The 16280-nt window shown below is 48.1% G+C and overlaps 1 protein-coding gene across 1 annotated transcript; it reads left to right on the forward strand.

The window, feature by feature from the left end:
• Positions 1–1892: 1892 nt before the first annotated feature.
• On the forward strand, positions 1893–4590 carry foxj1a (forkhead box J1a; the record flags this gene model as incomplete). Its single annotated transcript, XM_080524514.1, has 2 exons — positions 1893–2504; positions 3727–4590. 2 exons carry the CDS (start codon positions 1893–1895, stop codon positions 4588–4590), a joined length of 1476 nt encoding a protein of 491 aa, XP_080380640.1.
• Positions 4591–16280: the final 11690 nt, after the last annotated feature.

Here is a 16280-nt window from a genome sequence, read left to right on the forward strand (position 1 = left end):
AAAAAGGTTTGGCCCCTTGGACGCTCTATTAGTGTGGCTGAGTGGTTTCCTGAGGCACTTGACAAAAGCAACTGTAAAGCAATAAAAAGGCCTTCCTCATCTCTTGAGTTGTGTGCCTACTCCAGAGCTGGGTGTAGAACACCATGTGTGCCTTTTCTGACAACTGCCCTCAGAATGGGTCAAACAGTGTAGAATGTCTTATCTTCAATGCCAATGCCACTCACCGTTTACCCACTGCTCCGAGCTGCCATGCTTTACAACATTCGAGAAGGAAAAAAAGCAAAAGACTGTTACTACAAAGTAAGGGAGGATGTCTGTTTTTAATGACGTCTGTTGCTTTCTTATGCTAAAGTAGCATATCGTTTTTGTTCATGAAATAACATGGAAAGCATGTTCAAGGTGTAGGCCTCAGTAGCTATTGGGGAAAAAATCTATAATATTAACTCTCTAGGATGGTTTATTTTCAGATGACATACAGGTGCCGAAAAACAAATTCTGCAAAGTATAATGTTTACTCAACTCATCTGCTTGGATAATCGTGCAGATTAGGAAAAAAAATCTATCATTCCTTCCAGCTCCCTTTTGAGCCGTAGAATGAATTGACTTGCGTGACGAACAAACCTGAGTGACCATGATTAAAAATGAAGCACTATAGCAACCACCAAGCCAATAGAAGAACGGGAAGCTGTTTACAAGGGGGTGTACCGTTTCTATGGTTGCCGGACAAACCTCCTGCACCAGGTATTAAACTGCCCCCCGAGAGATCCTTCAGCCGCTGCCACCGTTATAAAGACCTACTTTTGAGACCTTGGATTGAAGAAGCGCGCACCAGAGCGCCAAAGACATATCATCTTAAGGATTTTTTTCATCTATTTTGATCAGGTGCAAAGTTGGCTAAACCCACAACGCTGAATTGCGATTAAAAATTTAACAGCAATTAATTTGGAATTTAAAGTCTTTTCTCTCAGCATTACAACAGATAAAGGTGAGTTTATTCTGGCAACTTTAAAGTGAAACTTCTAATCTAATTGTCAATTAGCCTAGATTGTAGTGAATGATTATTGCCTCCTTGTGATAAAAAGATCTAGCCGTAATTTGCTAAATTGGATAGTATAATATTGATAAGATAATGCCTATAATAGCCCAGGATAGATTAATTAATCGTATCAATTAACATCAGTTAACCGATTTGGCACATTTAAAGGAAATGTCAGCAGAGCGGATTACATTACTATTCATTTGATTATTTATTTTTTAATTATCATGAATTGTATATAACATAAATGCGTTGAATTACTACCATTTGTGCAGTATAAGTCCCATTGCATGAGGACGATAGCTTATATGCGCACTGCGCTCTGGTCATTTGGAGCGACAAGTGCGTTCGTCAGTTTTTCAGGAAAGTTCTATGACCTCTCATCTCCCCGATGAAAGGAAATAAACATCCATCGTTTGCTCACATATAATCTAGCTTGTTATTTAAGCCATTATGTGACTTTTTGTGATGCATTCTGTGCCTGCACTTCTTTGAAATGAATAGTTTTAACCCACACTGATCATTTTTACACTGCTCATTATATTCAAGTTCATTTGATCTGTAGAGACATGTAGGCCTATATCCCAAACATTCTGCTGATAATTAGTTTCCTTATTTTTTCTGAATGGTAATTGTCATCCCAACATAGAGAAACCAGGCCAATTTCAATTTACACCATGCCAAGCCTCAAAGGGCTCTGTTTTCAAATAGGGCTATCATTGTCCTTTTCAGCTTTGTTAACGCCGGGTGTATATTTCCCCCTTGTCAGGCTGTTGTAGGCGAGGTGAAGGGGGGATAGAGAGAGAGAGAGAGACAGAGAGAAACAGAGAGAGAGAGAGAGAGGCGTCGGAGGACCATGCTGTCTCTGAGCTGTGCAGACCCCTGGCCTGAGGGCTCGGTGGGGCTGGAGGAAGAGGTGGTGACTGCCGCTGCCCAGGCGGAGGAGCTGGACCTGGACGACAGCTCCGCCTCAGTGGGCTGCAGCAGCAGCAGCAGCAGCAGCACCGAGACCTCCATCAACCTGGACGACAGCCTGACCAGCCTGCAGTGGCTCCAGGAGTTCTCCATCGTCAATGCCAACGGGCCGGTGCCCCAGCAGGCTCCACTCTCCACCCACCACCAGCCTCACCTTTTTGGGCATCAGCAGCTGGGGTCTGAGGCTCCCGCGTCCCCCCTGGCCGGGGACCCTGCGTCCATGGGGATGCCCCTCACCCCGGGCAAGCCCACAGCAGCGGCCTACTGCAGGATGCAATCCCTGTCAGCCCTCCCTGGGCTGGTGGCCCACGGCCACTGCCCTGATGAGGTGGACTACAAGACCAACCCCCATATTAAGCCTCCCTACTCCTATGCCACTCTCATCTGTATGGCCATGCAGGCCAGCAAGAAGGCCAAGATCACCCTGTCCTGTATCTACAAATGGATCACTGACAATTTCTGCTACTTCCGCCATGCCGACCCTACTTGGCAGGTAGGTTTTGCAGGACTTCAATATGAATCAGCCATACACGCACACACACACACACACACACACACACACACACACACACACACACACACACACACACAAACACACACACACACACACACACACACACACACACACACACACACACAAACACACACACACACACACACACACACACACACACACACACATTCAAATGCACACACACACACACACACACACACACACACACATACACACAGACACACACACACACACACACACACACACACATGCAAATGCACACACACACACACGCACACACACACACACACACACACACACACACACACACACACACACACACACACACACACACACACATACACACAGACACACATAGAAACCCATGTATGTTAATGAAAAGAACAGAATACACACAAAATACAATGTTTCAGCCAGGTTGGGAGAAAGAGACATCCCTCTTAATCATCTGCCACAGAGGGCTCCATGTGTTTTGGAGAAGGGCCAAGATGCAGCTGGCCACAGGGTTTTTCTTGAACAGGAACCAGTAAGAAGACTGTTCTTGAGAAAGTCGATGTATTGAGAGCTCTAGGCCGGCTGCCACACTCTGAAGAAACATTAGCAGCTAGGCTTTATGGGTAATTAAGTGCACTCGTGGTATGGAGATTTCCAACCCCTTTTTTTAATTCTCTTTCAAAAATAGCCACCAGGTTTTCTGCTTGAGCAAAGAGAGGCAATGGGGGAGTATGGGAAGGAGGGGCAGTATGGCATCAAAAGTGCTTATTCCCTCTTAGAAGGGAAGGAATTTCTCAGGAAAAGTTTAATTTTGCTGGATAAATGATTGATTAGCCCGTTAGCCCGTAGCTACTCCCCAGTTTCAGCGGCGTCTCAGACATTTCCTGGGCAATTTGTTATTGTAAGCCAGTGCATGGGGCAGATAATATTTAACAAAGGTCAGTGGGTCACCCCTCCATTTAGATCTCAGAGAGGGTGGCGGGGGGTGGGGGGAGTGGGGGGCGGCGAACAGAGGAGCAGTGTTTTCCCCTGTTATGGCTGAATGCAAGTGTACACACAATGCATTAATGCGATGTATGGTTTCAGGCATAGATCTGCACTTCCTGCTCTACGGCAGACAACACTGCAATCAATGCTCCTGGTTGATGGAGCAGAACCAAATGTGTACAGTCATATCAACGCTTTCCCCCCGATGCTTTATTTTCAGAACTCCATCCGGCACAACCTGTCACTGAACAAATGTTTCATCAAGGTCCCCCGGCAGAAGGACGAGCCAGGGAAGGGGGGCTTCTGGAAGATCGATCCCCAGTACGCAGAGCGCCTCCTCAACGGTGCTTACAAGAAGAGGCGGATGCCCCCCGTGCAAATCAACCCGGCCCTGCAGAGCAGGCTCAGGGCCAACCCGCAGCCCCTGCCCAGAGGCCTGTGTAACCCCACGGGGGACCAGAGTGGCCTGTGCATCAACACCGAGTCCCAGCAGCTCCTCCGGGAGTTCGAAGAGGCCACCGGGGCTGACCAGAACTGGGACCCCCGCCTGGCCGAGGGCACCATGCTGGGGGCCTGGCCGGTGGTGAGGGGGGGAGGCGGGCACAAGAGGAAACACCTGCTGGGTTACAGGACTGCCATGGCTAAAGCCCCCCGCCGCTCCAGCTCCCCCCTACTGTCCGTGGACGAGCAGAGGGAGCTGGGCTCCCTGAAGGGCAACTTCGACTGGGACGCTCTGCTGGACTCGGCGCTGAGCGGGGAGCTGAGTCTGGACGGAGGGGGTCCGCTGAGCCCCATCCCCCAGGAGGAAGACCTGGCGGTGCGGGGCACCCACATCTGCCCCCTGGAGGCCCCCGCCGGGGCGTCAGACAGCCACGTCCTGGCTGAGACCCAGAGGAGCAGCGGAGCAGACTTTGACGAGGAGACCTTCCTGGCCACGGCGTTCCTGCAGAGCCCCTGGCCGGAGGAGGAGGAGCAGGGGCGCAGCGACTTCCTGTGCGGTTCCACCGTCAACCTGGACCAGCTGTTTGACCTGGGGGACTCCCTCGGGGGGGACCTCAGCAGTAAGATCGACTCTCTCCTGTAGAGAGATTCCCTCAACGCCCCCCCCGTCTCCCCCCTCCCCCCACCCCCTTCCAAGATCCTCTGACCATACTCAGTGGCGTACCGCAAAATCCCGAGGCCCCCCCGCAAGGTGGCGGCGGGGGCCCTTTCGCAACGGAGGTTAAGTCCGTCCGATGCATTATTGACGTTGCGAAATTTCCCAATATGCACTCTACATTCTAAATGCTTGACTTAGCAAAAGGTACAAACAAGTGAGAGCAATGAGAGGGGGTGCTAGCAACCAATGTTAGGGGGCCCCCTAGTGGCTGGGGCCCCCCCGCGGTGCGTCGCTTGCGGGCCCGTCCGCTACGCCACTGACCATACTGTGATGATATTGGATTGCTGTTAAAAAAACGAGAGGCACCTATATGAACTAAATGGAGCCGATTTTCCACACAAGAACAAACCTTCATCATCATCAATGTTGTCCAGGTGCCGTTTTTGAAGACATTTTAGATGATGTTTTAGACTGGTCCAATGATGGCTCACCTCATGAGTAACTTCCTAGATGCCTACTGAGCAAAGATGCCACAGCGAACTGCGACGTTCCAAATGATAACCGGGTGAAGAGTGTATCAAACCTATTGTTGGGACCATGACATTGGATCATAGACATTGTCGATAAGACTTCATGAGAACAAACTAAATATTCCTTTTCGAAAAAAACAGGAAAAAAACACCAAGAAGTCCATGTTTACATTCTGAAAGTACATGTGATCTTATCTGACTGCTATAGCAGGCTAGACTCAGAGAATGGATTGCAGGTTGATCTGAACAGGGGAATTGTCAGTCATTTGCGAACTACTACTTACACATAGAAAGAGGTAGAGGACACATGGTCTGAAAAAAATGCTATTTTTTTCTTTTTCAAAAATCGAAATCACCATTTTATAAGTGATAATTTACAGTACAGTATATGCATTAGAAGAAATCTTATTAATACATAACATTGGATGTATGTGCTCTATGAAAGTTAGGGATTTCGAGGCCAATAGCTAATGATGAGATGTGTGATGCAACGTTTTAGCTGCTTAACAATAGGAGGTTTGGCACATGCTGAATATTTCATATAGAGTCTTTAAGAGCTAAACGTTTAGCTGAATGCACCTCACAGGTAATTCTACTCCTGTTCAGTGTGACGGACGTCATAGAGTGCATAACCTCAGACTTCAGGAATTTTTATTCTACCTACTGTTCCAATGAAGAACTGAACGAAGGGTTCCTAGGACAGCATGTCCCAACAAATTGTAGATGCATTTTGATAATGAAATGATGTCTATTTAATGGCTATATGCAGTGTCTGCAGCTGAAGGTTGTGAATGGAGCACTATGATGATCACTGAAGAGATATTTGCCAAATTATTTCAGTTTTTCAAGAGGATATATTCTAAGTTTTATGTGTGGGGTTTTATGTACTACGTTTTGAATGCATTCTTCAAATAATGAACAGTCCACTAAACAGCGATAGGGAGAATAGAATAATGCAGTCGTAAAAACTAAGTAGGCCGTGCTTTTACTTATCTTAGGATTTGCATATTAGCTACAGAGAAAGTAGATGTAGATTCTCAATAATTGATTCAACTAAAGCAGGACAACACATAGATTGATATCATTGATAACTAGCCTCTTCCATCATGTGACTAAAGCACAGCAGTGGGTCGGGGGGGGTCATAGAGAGCAGTAGAGGACAGAGCTGAGCCTCAAGTCGTAAAGTTCATTCCAATGCAGAATAGCTCAAGGCAAGCTGTTCCTGTTAAAAAAACGGCTAAAGTCCTTAAATGCCCACTTTGGAAAGGCCACGCTGGCTTGTAAATGAATACCCGACCTTCAGGTTTGACGTGCCAAGAACAACACTTGGACCCAGACAGGTTGGCAGTGTTAAAGGCTGTGTTTTCATGAAGTAAAGCTGATTCAGGCCTTTTAGGAGGAGAATGCATAAATGATTACACAAATCTTAGAATGGAATGAAAATGGAAAAATGTTGTGTTATGAAATTCTTTTTTCTTTTCTTTTTTTTTGTTTATTACGTTGAGCCTACCTTCTACTATGAAATTGTTTTGCATCTTCTCTGGACTAACTAAACCAAATCACACTATATTAGGACATAAGTGAGTCATTGGACATTCGAAACTTGGAAATAACCTTGTAAAATCACTCCTCGTTTATTTGGTTTCTAAATCCACAAATGTGTGAAAGTGCAATCAGTGTACAGTGATACTTGCTATATTTTGCATTACATAGAAGTCTAGTAGTGCAGTTTACTTAGAAAGACCCACTTCATCACTTTGTGTATTGTGTGATATGAATTCTAATGGAAGAAACCACCCCATGTATAGACGAAAATTACCAAGATATGTTGTCAATTGTGTGTTACGGTAGCTCTTCCAAGTGATCAAAAAATATTTTGTGTCATCAATGTTGACCATATTATTCATATCATACCTCAAGATTGGTTTTCTAAAGGTGATGTATCATACGGAGATACTGTACGCATTCATGTGTGCATTCTTATTTCCCTCTGTCCATTTTTCTGTTTTTCAGGATTTAAGTTTTATTTTCTTGACAATAAAAAAACTCAAACTGAAATTGAAAGACTTTTATTGGTTGTTTCTTTCCCATCTCTATCTCTCTCTCTCTCTCTCTCTCTCTCTCCCTCTCTATGTGCCTGATTAAATGCCATTAATGTGGTTTCCTGTGTGTGTGTGTGTGTGTGTGTGTGTGTGTGTGTGCGTGTGTGTGTGTGTGTGTGTGTGTGTGTGTGTGTGTGCGTGCCTGTGCATACGTGCTTGTGTGTGTGAGTGTGTGTGTGTGTGTGTGTGTGTGTGTGTGTCCGTGTGTCCGTGTGTGTGTGTATGTGCGTGTGTGTGTGATTTACGCTAGCCTTTTCCTGCTCATCTCTTTTCGGGGGTGACTCTGCTCTGCTCAGGGACTGTCTGTGTGATGTGTGTGTAGTGTGTGTAGTGTGTATAGTGTGTGTAGTGGGGGGTGGGGGGGGTGGAGGAGGGTCTTTCTCAGACCTTTGTCTGTGCTCAGTCAGATTCTCGTCCCCCCCTGGGGCTCAGCTCTGTGGTCCCCTCATCGGGTCTCTGTGGGGTCTAACAGGGACAAGTGTCCCACGCCCCCGTATATCACTCCCTGTCTGGTCCTGGACCACACCACGTCCCCCAGCTCCTGGGGATTAGCTAGGTAGAGCCCATCCAGGGAACTAAATGAACATTCACTCACTGCAGTGGGTGTTTTCAAACGAGGCCGGATAGAACCATCGCATGTCAGAATGTCAGATTAAGGCGGTGACTGTCCTACCGTAATATGACTAGTGATGGAGGAGGAGGAGGAGGAGGAACCATGTGAGTAATGTTATACCACCCCACCCCCCCCCCCCCCCCCGTATGATGGACAAGGACACCTAACCCTCCACCGGAAGAGTATGATTGTCCAACTCCGTGCCCAGCCTAGGTGCTCTCGGCTCGGGGAGAGGAGAGTGGGACAAGCTCCAAAGAGCCCCCCCCCCCCCCCCCGCCCACCCCTGCCCGACCTTCCCCCCCCACCCCCCCCGGACGGCTATTACCGTACATAGCAGGAGCTATCTCTCCAGGTGGAGTGCAGGGCTCATAATTATAATGTGCAGGCCGGTTAGATGAGAGGGCTGAGGTAACATGATGCAGGCATTATTCCCCAAGGCTGCTGACGGCTGCACGTAAGGAGAGCTCCCTGGTGAAATGCTAACCCCCGCCGCCGCCGCGCTCGCTCGCTCGCTTGTCCCAACCCACAGGGACGCCCCCGAACCGAAAGTGGTAAAATGGCAACCCACCGCTACAGCCAGGAAAATGACATATATACGTGACACACCTATTCAACAAGCCGCCTGAACATCCAAGCTGTAGTACAGGAAGGAGAGATGAAAGACATTCCTAGAGTGGATGTTCTAAACTAAAAACGATAGGGAACCAGTATAAACCAAAAATACCTGAAGGAGAAATTGGACATTTTAAAGATGGGATATAAAAGCGTCCATCTAAGTTGAATTCAAAGACACAGGCCCCGCAGGAGGGCCCAGACTGATGAGAACATCAGGCCCTAGGGCCCAGGCGCTGTCGTCAGGATGTCTTTTTCCCCCCGTTGCCCCCCACAACTCCATTGGTATTCCCCGGGGTCTGTGTACTGCAAAAAAGGAGGGAGCAAGCGGGGCCTGGGCAGCTCTCGTGAGTCTCAGCTTATCCGTGGGTTCCCGAAAAAAAAAAGAGGGAAAAAGTGGAAGAAGAAGAAGAGAGAGGGGGGAATACATCTTTTTTATCACACGCCTAATGAAAGGCCAGTCTCCCGGGTAACTGCTGGTGCTATTGTCATGTAGACTGGCCGGAGAATGGGAGAGGGTCTGTTACTGGTCCCACCACGGCCCAGGGGTTGATTAGGGTTGTGGAGGGATGGCGTAGAAAGACAGGGAGGTCGACGGCACCCGAGATTTATTATAGGAACGGTGTAAGTCTTTGTAAAAGTGCATTTACCTTACCAAAGTGAACCTCTACTTACCCCCCTTATATGGGTGGGGAGGGGACAGTTTCACAGGGTCTCCTTTAAAATGGCACACAGTCTTTTTCTTGTTTTTCCTCTTCCTCTGCATTGTACAATGTGTTGCCTCTTATGTTGTCCAGTCGAGCGAATGCCCCAGATAGTCTTGTAAACGAGTAATGGGTATGGGGTAAAATAGATGCACTGTGCCATACACAACCTCCGAAAGATAAGTTGATCCATCAATCAGGGGCGGACATCTTTATTTTGGATGTTGCACAACCGCGCTGGTGAGCCTTCTCAGTGGGCTGGGCTACTGCTGTGGAAGTGCAAATGTGGGTCTTATCTCATTTACACTGTGATACATGTAAAATCAACAAGGATACCACACACACACACACACGTACGCACGCATGCACTCAAGCACGCACACACACACACGCAAGCGCACGCACGCACGCACACACACACACACACACGCACACACACACACACACACACACACACACATGCACACACGCACGCACACACACACACACCCACGCACGCACACACACACACACACATGTGCGCACACACATACACACACGTGCGCGCACTCACACACACACACACACACACACACACACCATAAAAGACATCACAGAAGCCCTTCAGTTTTATGGCGTGCTTTTGTGTTGATTTTACTACGCACTGAAACAAGCTGTGGAAACAGGAAAAGGAACATCACACAATATGTTTTCGATCACACAAGTTCATTACTGTGAAATTTTGTACCAAAAAATACTGGTAAAGAGGAATATGTCAAAGGTCAAATAAAGTGAAAGTAAATATTAAGTCAATGCCATACGGACACTGATGTGTTTGAGATGGGGGGGGGGGGGGCGACTCAGGAGAAAGCTGTGCGGCCCATTGTATGCAAGATCTCTGCCGGTGGGTGTATGTTTGGTGTGACTGTGTGTGTGTGTGTGTGTGTGCGTGTGTGTGTGTTCTCCTCCACCGCAGCAGTGTGGGCTGAGGTCTCTTTGTCAGTGAGACACAGGCAGAGGGTAATCCGACATCCATCACCAGCTTAGTGAGCAATACACACGGTGTGTAACCACAGAGAGACAATACCCAGGGAAACAGAGGGAGGGCCCCTTATTCATTACACAAGGCTGGGGACACTCTTTTGTAGGTGTTAAAGAAGAAGGAATGAGACAGCAAAAGATCACAATGTTACTAGTGTTGAGGTACTAGTAAGTGACTTACTAGTAAACCGTAACCGTTTCCCCCCGTGGATGAGAGAGGAGGCTCCACTCATATGAGTATCTGTGTCTTTCATTGAAGGTTATGAATGAATAAATGAATGAATGAATGAATGGTCTTTATTGTCATTGCTATAGTACAGGTACCAAACAACGAAATTTGGGAGGGGTGGCTCCCCTGGTGCTAGGAAAGAAAAAAAGAGAAAAAAAACAAGAAGGGAAAGGAGCTGGTTTACATAAATAAAGGCTATGTACACTATCCACTATACTATACTGTACAGATAGACGACTAGGGTTGTCATATTGCACATAGTGTTATTGCACATTCATTTAAAGTGTCGCAGTTTGCAGGCTTGAAATGTACATATTTGTGCCTCAGCACTACACCTGATTTTTTCAATCCAGCAGCTGCCATCAATCCGTCCAGACTGTCCAGGGCCCAGAACCTAGGTCTTTGCTGTGTTCAGGGCCTGGATGGCCCTGGGGTAGAAGCTGAGCTTCAGTCTGTTTGTCCTTGCGGCCATGGTCCTGTACCGCCTTTTCGAAGGCAGCCGGGCAAAGTGTTCGTACCCAGGGTGGGTTGGGTCTCTGGAGATCTTGGAGGCCTTCCTGAGACAGCGTGTGTTGTACAGCTCTTCCAGAGAGGGGAGGGGGGCGCCGGTGATCTTCTGGGCTGTTCTCACGACTCTCTGTAGCGCATCACCAGTATCTCCTGCTTGTTGTGTTCCTTCCTGAGGACTCTCAGGGAGTAGAGCCGCTGTTGTGCCTTCTTGATGGTGGCTGCTGTGTTGTTCTTCCAGGACAGGTCATCCTGTATGTGCACCCCCAGGAATCGGAGGGTTGAGAGGGTTATTTGAGAGCTACTTATAAATTAGGACAACCCGGCAGTTAAAATTTGCTAATAGGTCATTAGAGGCATTCAGAGTTGATAGATAAAGGAAGTTGGCGAAGAAATGAGTGAAGCAATTGTATTGTACTGTACAGCTGTGCTCTTGGGTGATCAGCTTTACTCTTTCTTAACCGGTTGTCAAATAGGCTTCCTTATTGGCTCTGGGGCTGTATGGGCTGTGTGTGTGTGTGTGTGTGTGTGTGTGTGTGTGTGTGTGTGTGTGTGTATGTGTGTGTGTGTGCGTGTGTGTGTATGTGTGTGTGTGTGTGTGCGTGTGTGTGTTGACGTTCCTGCGTTCAGTACATAGTGTGTGGGGTGCGCTGCCCAGGTAACAGCCAGGTGAGTCATTCCAGAGAGGGAACAATAGTCCCTGAGATCTCCTCCCCTCTGAAGCAGGCAGAGTCAGTTACTCTACACACTCTCACCTTACAGCCGTGTCAGGGGCCGTTCACACTGTCCCCGTGTACATTGTTTGCCCTCAGCTAAGTAGGAACGCAGCTTAGCATCATATTTGTTTTTCTATCCAAATAGGACGTGTCAAAAAGACAATAATGATAGTGGTGGTGGATTATCAACAATTGGGTGCGTATACTGATGAAAGCTAGGGCTTAACCAGACTTATGTAACCTGTCACTTTTTCACCTAGTAGACATAGCCTTACAGCCTTACTGTACGTAGCCTAACGGCAGCGGTAAAGTACCCTGTTGGTCCTGAGAATGTGACGTGAGGGGTGTGAGGGGTGGGCGGGGTGGGGAGACGGAGGAGCTGTTGTGGAGACAAGACAATTGCAACCGGCAGCGGCGGCAACAACACACAGCACACTGCACACAACCTTGGCCCTGCATACCTCTGGAGGAAGTGGCAGGGTCACCTGATACCTGAGTGTGCCGTGCCGTACCCCTGGAGAGCGCTCCTCAGACTATCCCTGGGGGGGGGGGGGGGGAGGGAAATTTACTGAGAGGAGAAAAGAAACAAACATAAACAATGACCATGGCAGCTGGGGGCAGGCTGAGCCGTGTGCGTTCCTGGCGCCCGTGGTCCGACCTTGGCGCCGGGCAAGCCCAGACCTGCCTCTCAATGCTGGATGGGAGACGCACCAAGCCGCTTGGCCAAGACTTGGCCCGGGCTCAATGAGAAAAGGGAAAATGCCCACTCCGGGCAAACAAGGCCATAGTAAGCTCTTTCCACCTCCAAACTCCAAACTCTTTTTTTTTTTTCTTTCTTTCTTTTTTTTTGTGATTTATTTTTTTCCCTAACACTCGGATTCGGATTCCAACACACGGCTTGGCCGGCTCTTCGCATTGAAACCACAGAAGATAGGTTCTCTTTTCTCCTGCTCTTATTCCCCCCTGTATGTGCTCCTTTCCAGACTTTAATTTGATTTCTTTATTTCTTTGTTTGTTTCACAGTGGAAGGGGAGGCTTTGAAACGTTTGCTGCTTTACATATCTTAGGCTCTGCCCTCAATAGGTGAGCTGCCGTGGCGACAGTGGCCACAAAAGCCACCCCCCCTCCCTCCATCTAGGCCTGGTCCAAGCGTAGGACCCCCTCACTGCACTGCTCAGCCAGAGCTTTCTCTCAGCACCCGTCCAAGGCTCTGAAGTCCTTTCATTCATGGCTGTTGCCTCTCACCCCCAGCAAAGAGCCCTGTGGTTTGCGGCGGGTGCATCCACTAAATGACTTGATCAGAGTAGACGTGGAATGGAGTGAAAGGGAGACCTCCCCGGCCATTTCCCACACAGGCCCAAAGTGTGAATGTCTGGGCCTCCCTCCCTCACCCTCCCTCTCTCTTTCCCTCTCTCCCTCCCTTTCTCTTTCCCTCTCTCTCTCCCTCCTTCTCTCTTTCCCTCACCCTCCCTCTCTCTTTCCCTCTCTCCCTCCCTTTCTCTTTCCCTCTCTCTCTCTCCCTCTCCCTCTCCCGCTCTGCTATCAGTCCGGTGCAGAGTGTGGTGTTAATGGGACTAAGTTGATTTGTGTTTGAGGATTGGGGCATGCTTTATTACCTTATCAGTCAGAGCCTTACACAGAAACATGGAATGATGGGGTTTAGCTCTCTTCCATTCTTGTGTAGGACTAAGGGGTGTATGTGTCCTGCGCAGTGTTCAAAACTGGTCAGATGAAAGAGGAAATGAAATAAACCATACGGTAGGCAAAACTGGGTTTAACTTATGGCCTAAAGCAGTGGTTCAGCACACCTGATTCAACTGATCAAGTATAAAGCAATTATGGTTTGTACTTGATCAGATGAATCAGGTGAGCTGGTGGTGGAACAGATCAAACATGTGGAGCGGCTGGGGGGTCCCCGAGGAGAGGGTTGAGAACCACTGGCCTAAAGGCTATCACTCAAGTGGCTTGACATGTCAGCTGTGTAAAGGAGGCGATCAAACATTTGAACTGTGTGCATGTGTGTGCATGTGTGAGTATGTGTGTGAGTGTGTGTGTGTGTGTGTGTGTGTGTGTGTGTGTCTAAGTCTGTGTGTAATGCGTCAGAATGCGGTTACAACACATGTTTGTGTGTGTGTGTGTGTGTGTGTGTGTGTGTGTGCGCGCGCGTGTGTAATGCGTCAGAATACAGTTACGGCACCTGTCCCCGCTGATGTAGATCGAATCAGAGCAGCCTCCTAGTTATTATCACAGTTAATGGGTGAGCCTGCATGTCTATGAAATTTATGACGCTCATAACTTCCAGCATCACTCTTGCTCTCTTTACAGCCAGGCGAGGGAGGGGAGGGGAGGGGCCAGTCAGTGTGTTTGCGTGGGGTGATCTTTTGCCCCCTGCCAGGGATCAGACAAACACTTATTAACTGAGAGGAATGCAAACAAGCATGAGCTGAGACGACGCAGGACAGCACTGGAGGAAGGGGGTTGGAGGGGAGGAGGGGAAGAAGAAGGGAGGAAGGGGGTTGGAGGGGAGGAGGGGAAGAAGAAGGGAGGAAGGTGTCCCCCCCCCCACCCCAAGAGAGTCTTAAACTACCCATGCAGGGATTCAACCAGAGCATTCTAGAACAATGGAGTAGGTCCTAGAACGTGGTGACCTTCTGTGTAACACGGACTGCTATAGAATACACACAGCACGTTATCCTGATGTCCCATCATGTGTTTGTATTTTCTTTCTCTGTCACTCAGTATCTAAGACGTCTAATTCACACAGACACCTGTGTGGGAAAGAAAGAATGGTTCTTCTAGAATCTTCCCACCGGCATTTACTGGATTTGTGAAGTAAGAATGTTACTTTTCGCTGGTCTCAGGGTGTTGAGAAGACAACAGGTGTGAAAGGTGTGTCTGCCACCTGCCCTTGTCTCTAAATAGCCACACACAGCTTTAACAGTTTAACAGTTTGTGAAAAAGGCCATAGGGGTTTTTGGGATGGGGGGAGCGGGAGGGGAGAGGGGGTGCAGCCCAGGGATTGTCCCCTAATGTCACACAGAGAGGGTGTCAATGAAAGTGCACTGTGACTGAAGACCAATGACAACAGATTGAACAGATTAGCGGCAGAGGACCCCCAGCTTTGAAATGGAGAGCGTGATGCTGAGGATGTGAGGTGTTAGTCTCTGGTGTGGCTCTGTTTGCTAATGGCTTACACTGCTTCAGCTTCTCCAGGGAGCCCTCAAGATCTGTTTGCAAACAATCCAGCTTTCTTAGCATAAGCAGATATCTTCATGTATCTTTTTTTCCTTATTATCCAAGCATTTGACATTTATAAAAAAAAATCGGGGTGGGGGGTAGAGAGTGTGTCAAAAAAATGTTTGTACAATGTGACAAAATGACAAGAATATGTTTGATATGTTGAATAGTCCAGTTGGTTATTTCCAAACATTCTACTCATTATATTTCTCCACTGATTTACATGACTGCTAACCTATGTCGCAAACATCCATGGGGGGGCCAAATCAATGTACCGTACCACGACATACGCTGTAAAGAGTTGTAAATCTTTAATTGAATCTTCTCCGTCTTGGTTTCTGGGCACTATTAACATGCCAGTAGTAAGGATGACCCTTTGGCATGACCTCGTTGGCCGCTAGCCGCCCCCCAGTCTAGCAGTCACTAGGGTCCTTAGGCTGTGTTTTGCAAGTTAACAATCCACACAAAGCAGAAAAAAAAACACCCTGCTCTGGTGGACTGAGAATGCAAAAAGCCTGATTCAGTGAGTTAAACAGCGGATTAAGGAGTCAGGCTGCCTTGAAAAGGCCACCACGCAGCCCCGGACCCAGGAGTTAAGCGTCTATGAATAAGACGTGGAGACTCACACACAAAGGTACCGTGTCACTCAACACACCAGAGAGGGGAATGCTGACGTCACGGTGAAAAACTACGTCAAGGTGTAAAACATGGAATGCCACTGTTCTCTGACTGGGAGGCCAGAATAGTGATTCCAAGTCTCTGCACAAATATGCAAGTGCATTTTGATTGCCCACTTCTTACTTTTTCTCTCCAGAGTAATAAGTGAAATCACTATAAAACAATCAATATGTACATTTTGATTCATATTGGGATATCAGGCCTTTCCGCATGGGTGGCCTAATTTGGCCAGAAGACACAGGACTGTCAACCCTCTTAGTGGTCACCATGGAGATGGGCTAGACTTGGGGAGCTATCCGGCTTACTGGAAGCGTGGTTTATTGTTGACTTTCGGGGAAGGGGAGGGGACAGGCCTGTGGGGTGAGGGGTGGGAGCATGGTCTCCCACTTCCTGGTAGTATGGACGTTTGCTCAGCGGGGCATCCCCTCATTGTCCATGCATCGATCTCACCTCTTAGGTCAGGTGCAATGACTCGTGGCCAGACCTGACAAAGGGCAAGACGTGATCAGACACGGCGCAAACACTCATACACTCACACACACACACACACACACACACACACACACACACACACACACACACACACACAAACATGTGTTGTAACCGTATTCTGACGCATTACACACAGACATAGACACACACACACACACACACACACACACACACACACACACACACACACACACAGACACAGACACAGACACACACACACACACACACACACACA

The sequence above is a fragment of the Nansenia antarctica genome (assembly GCF_963989245.1).
Source record: "Nansenia antarctica genome assembly, chromosome: 2".
Classification (NCBI taxonomy): domain Eukaryota; kingdom Metazoa; phylum Chordata; class Actinopteri; order Argentiniformes; family Microstomatidae; genus Nansenia; species Nansenia antarctica.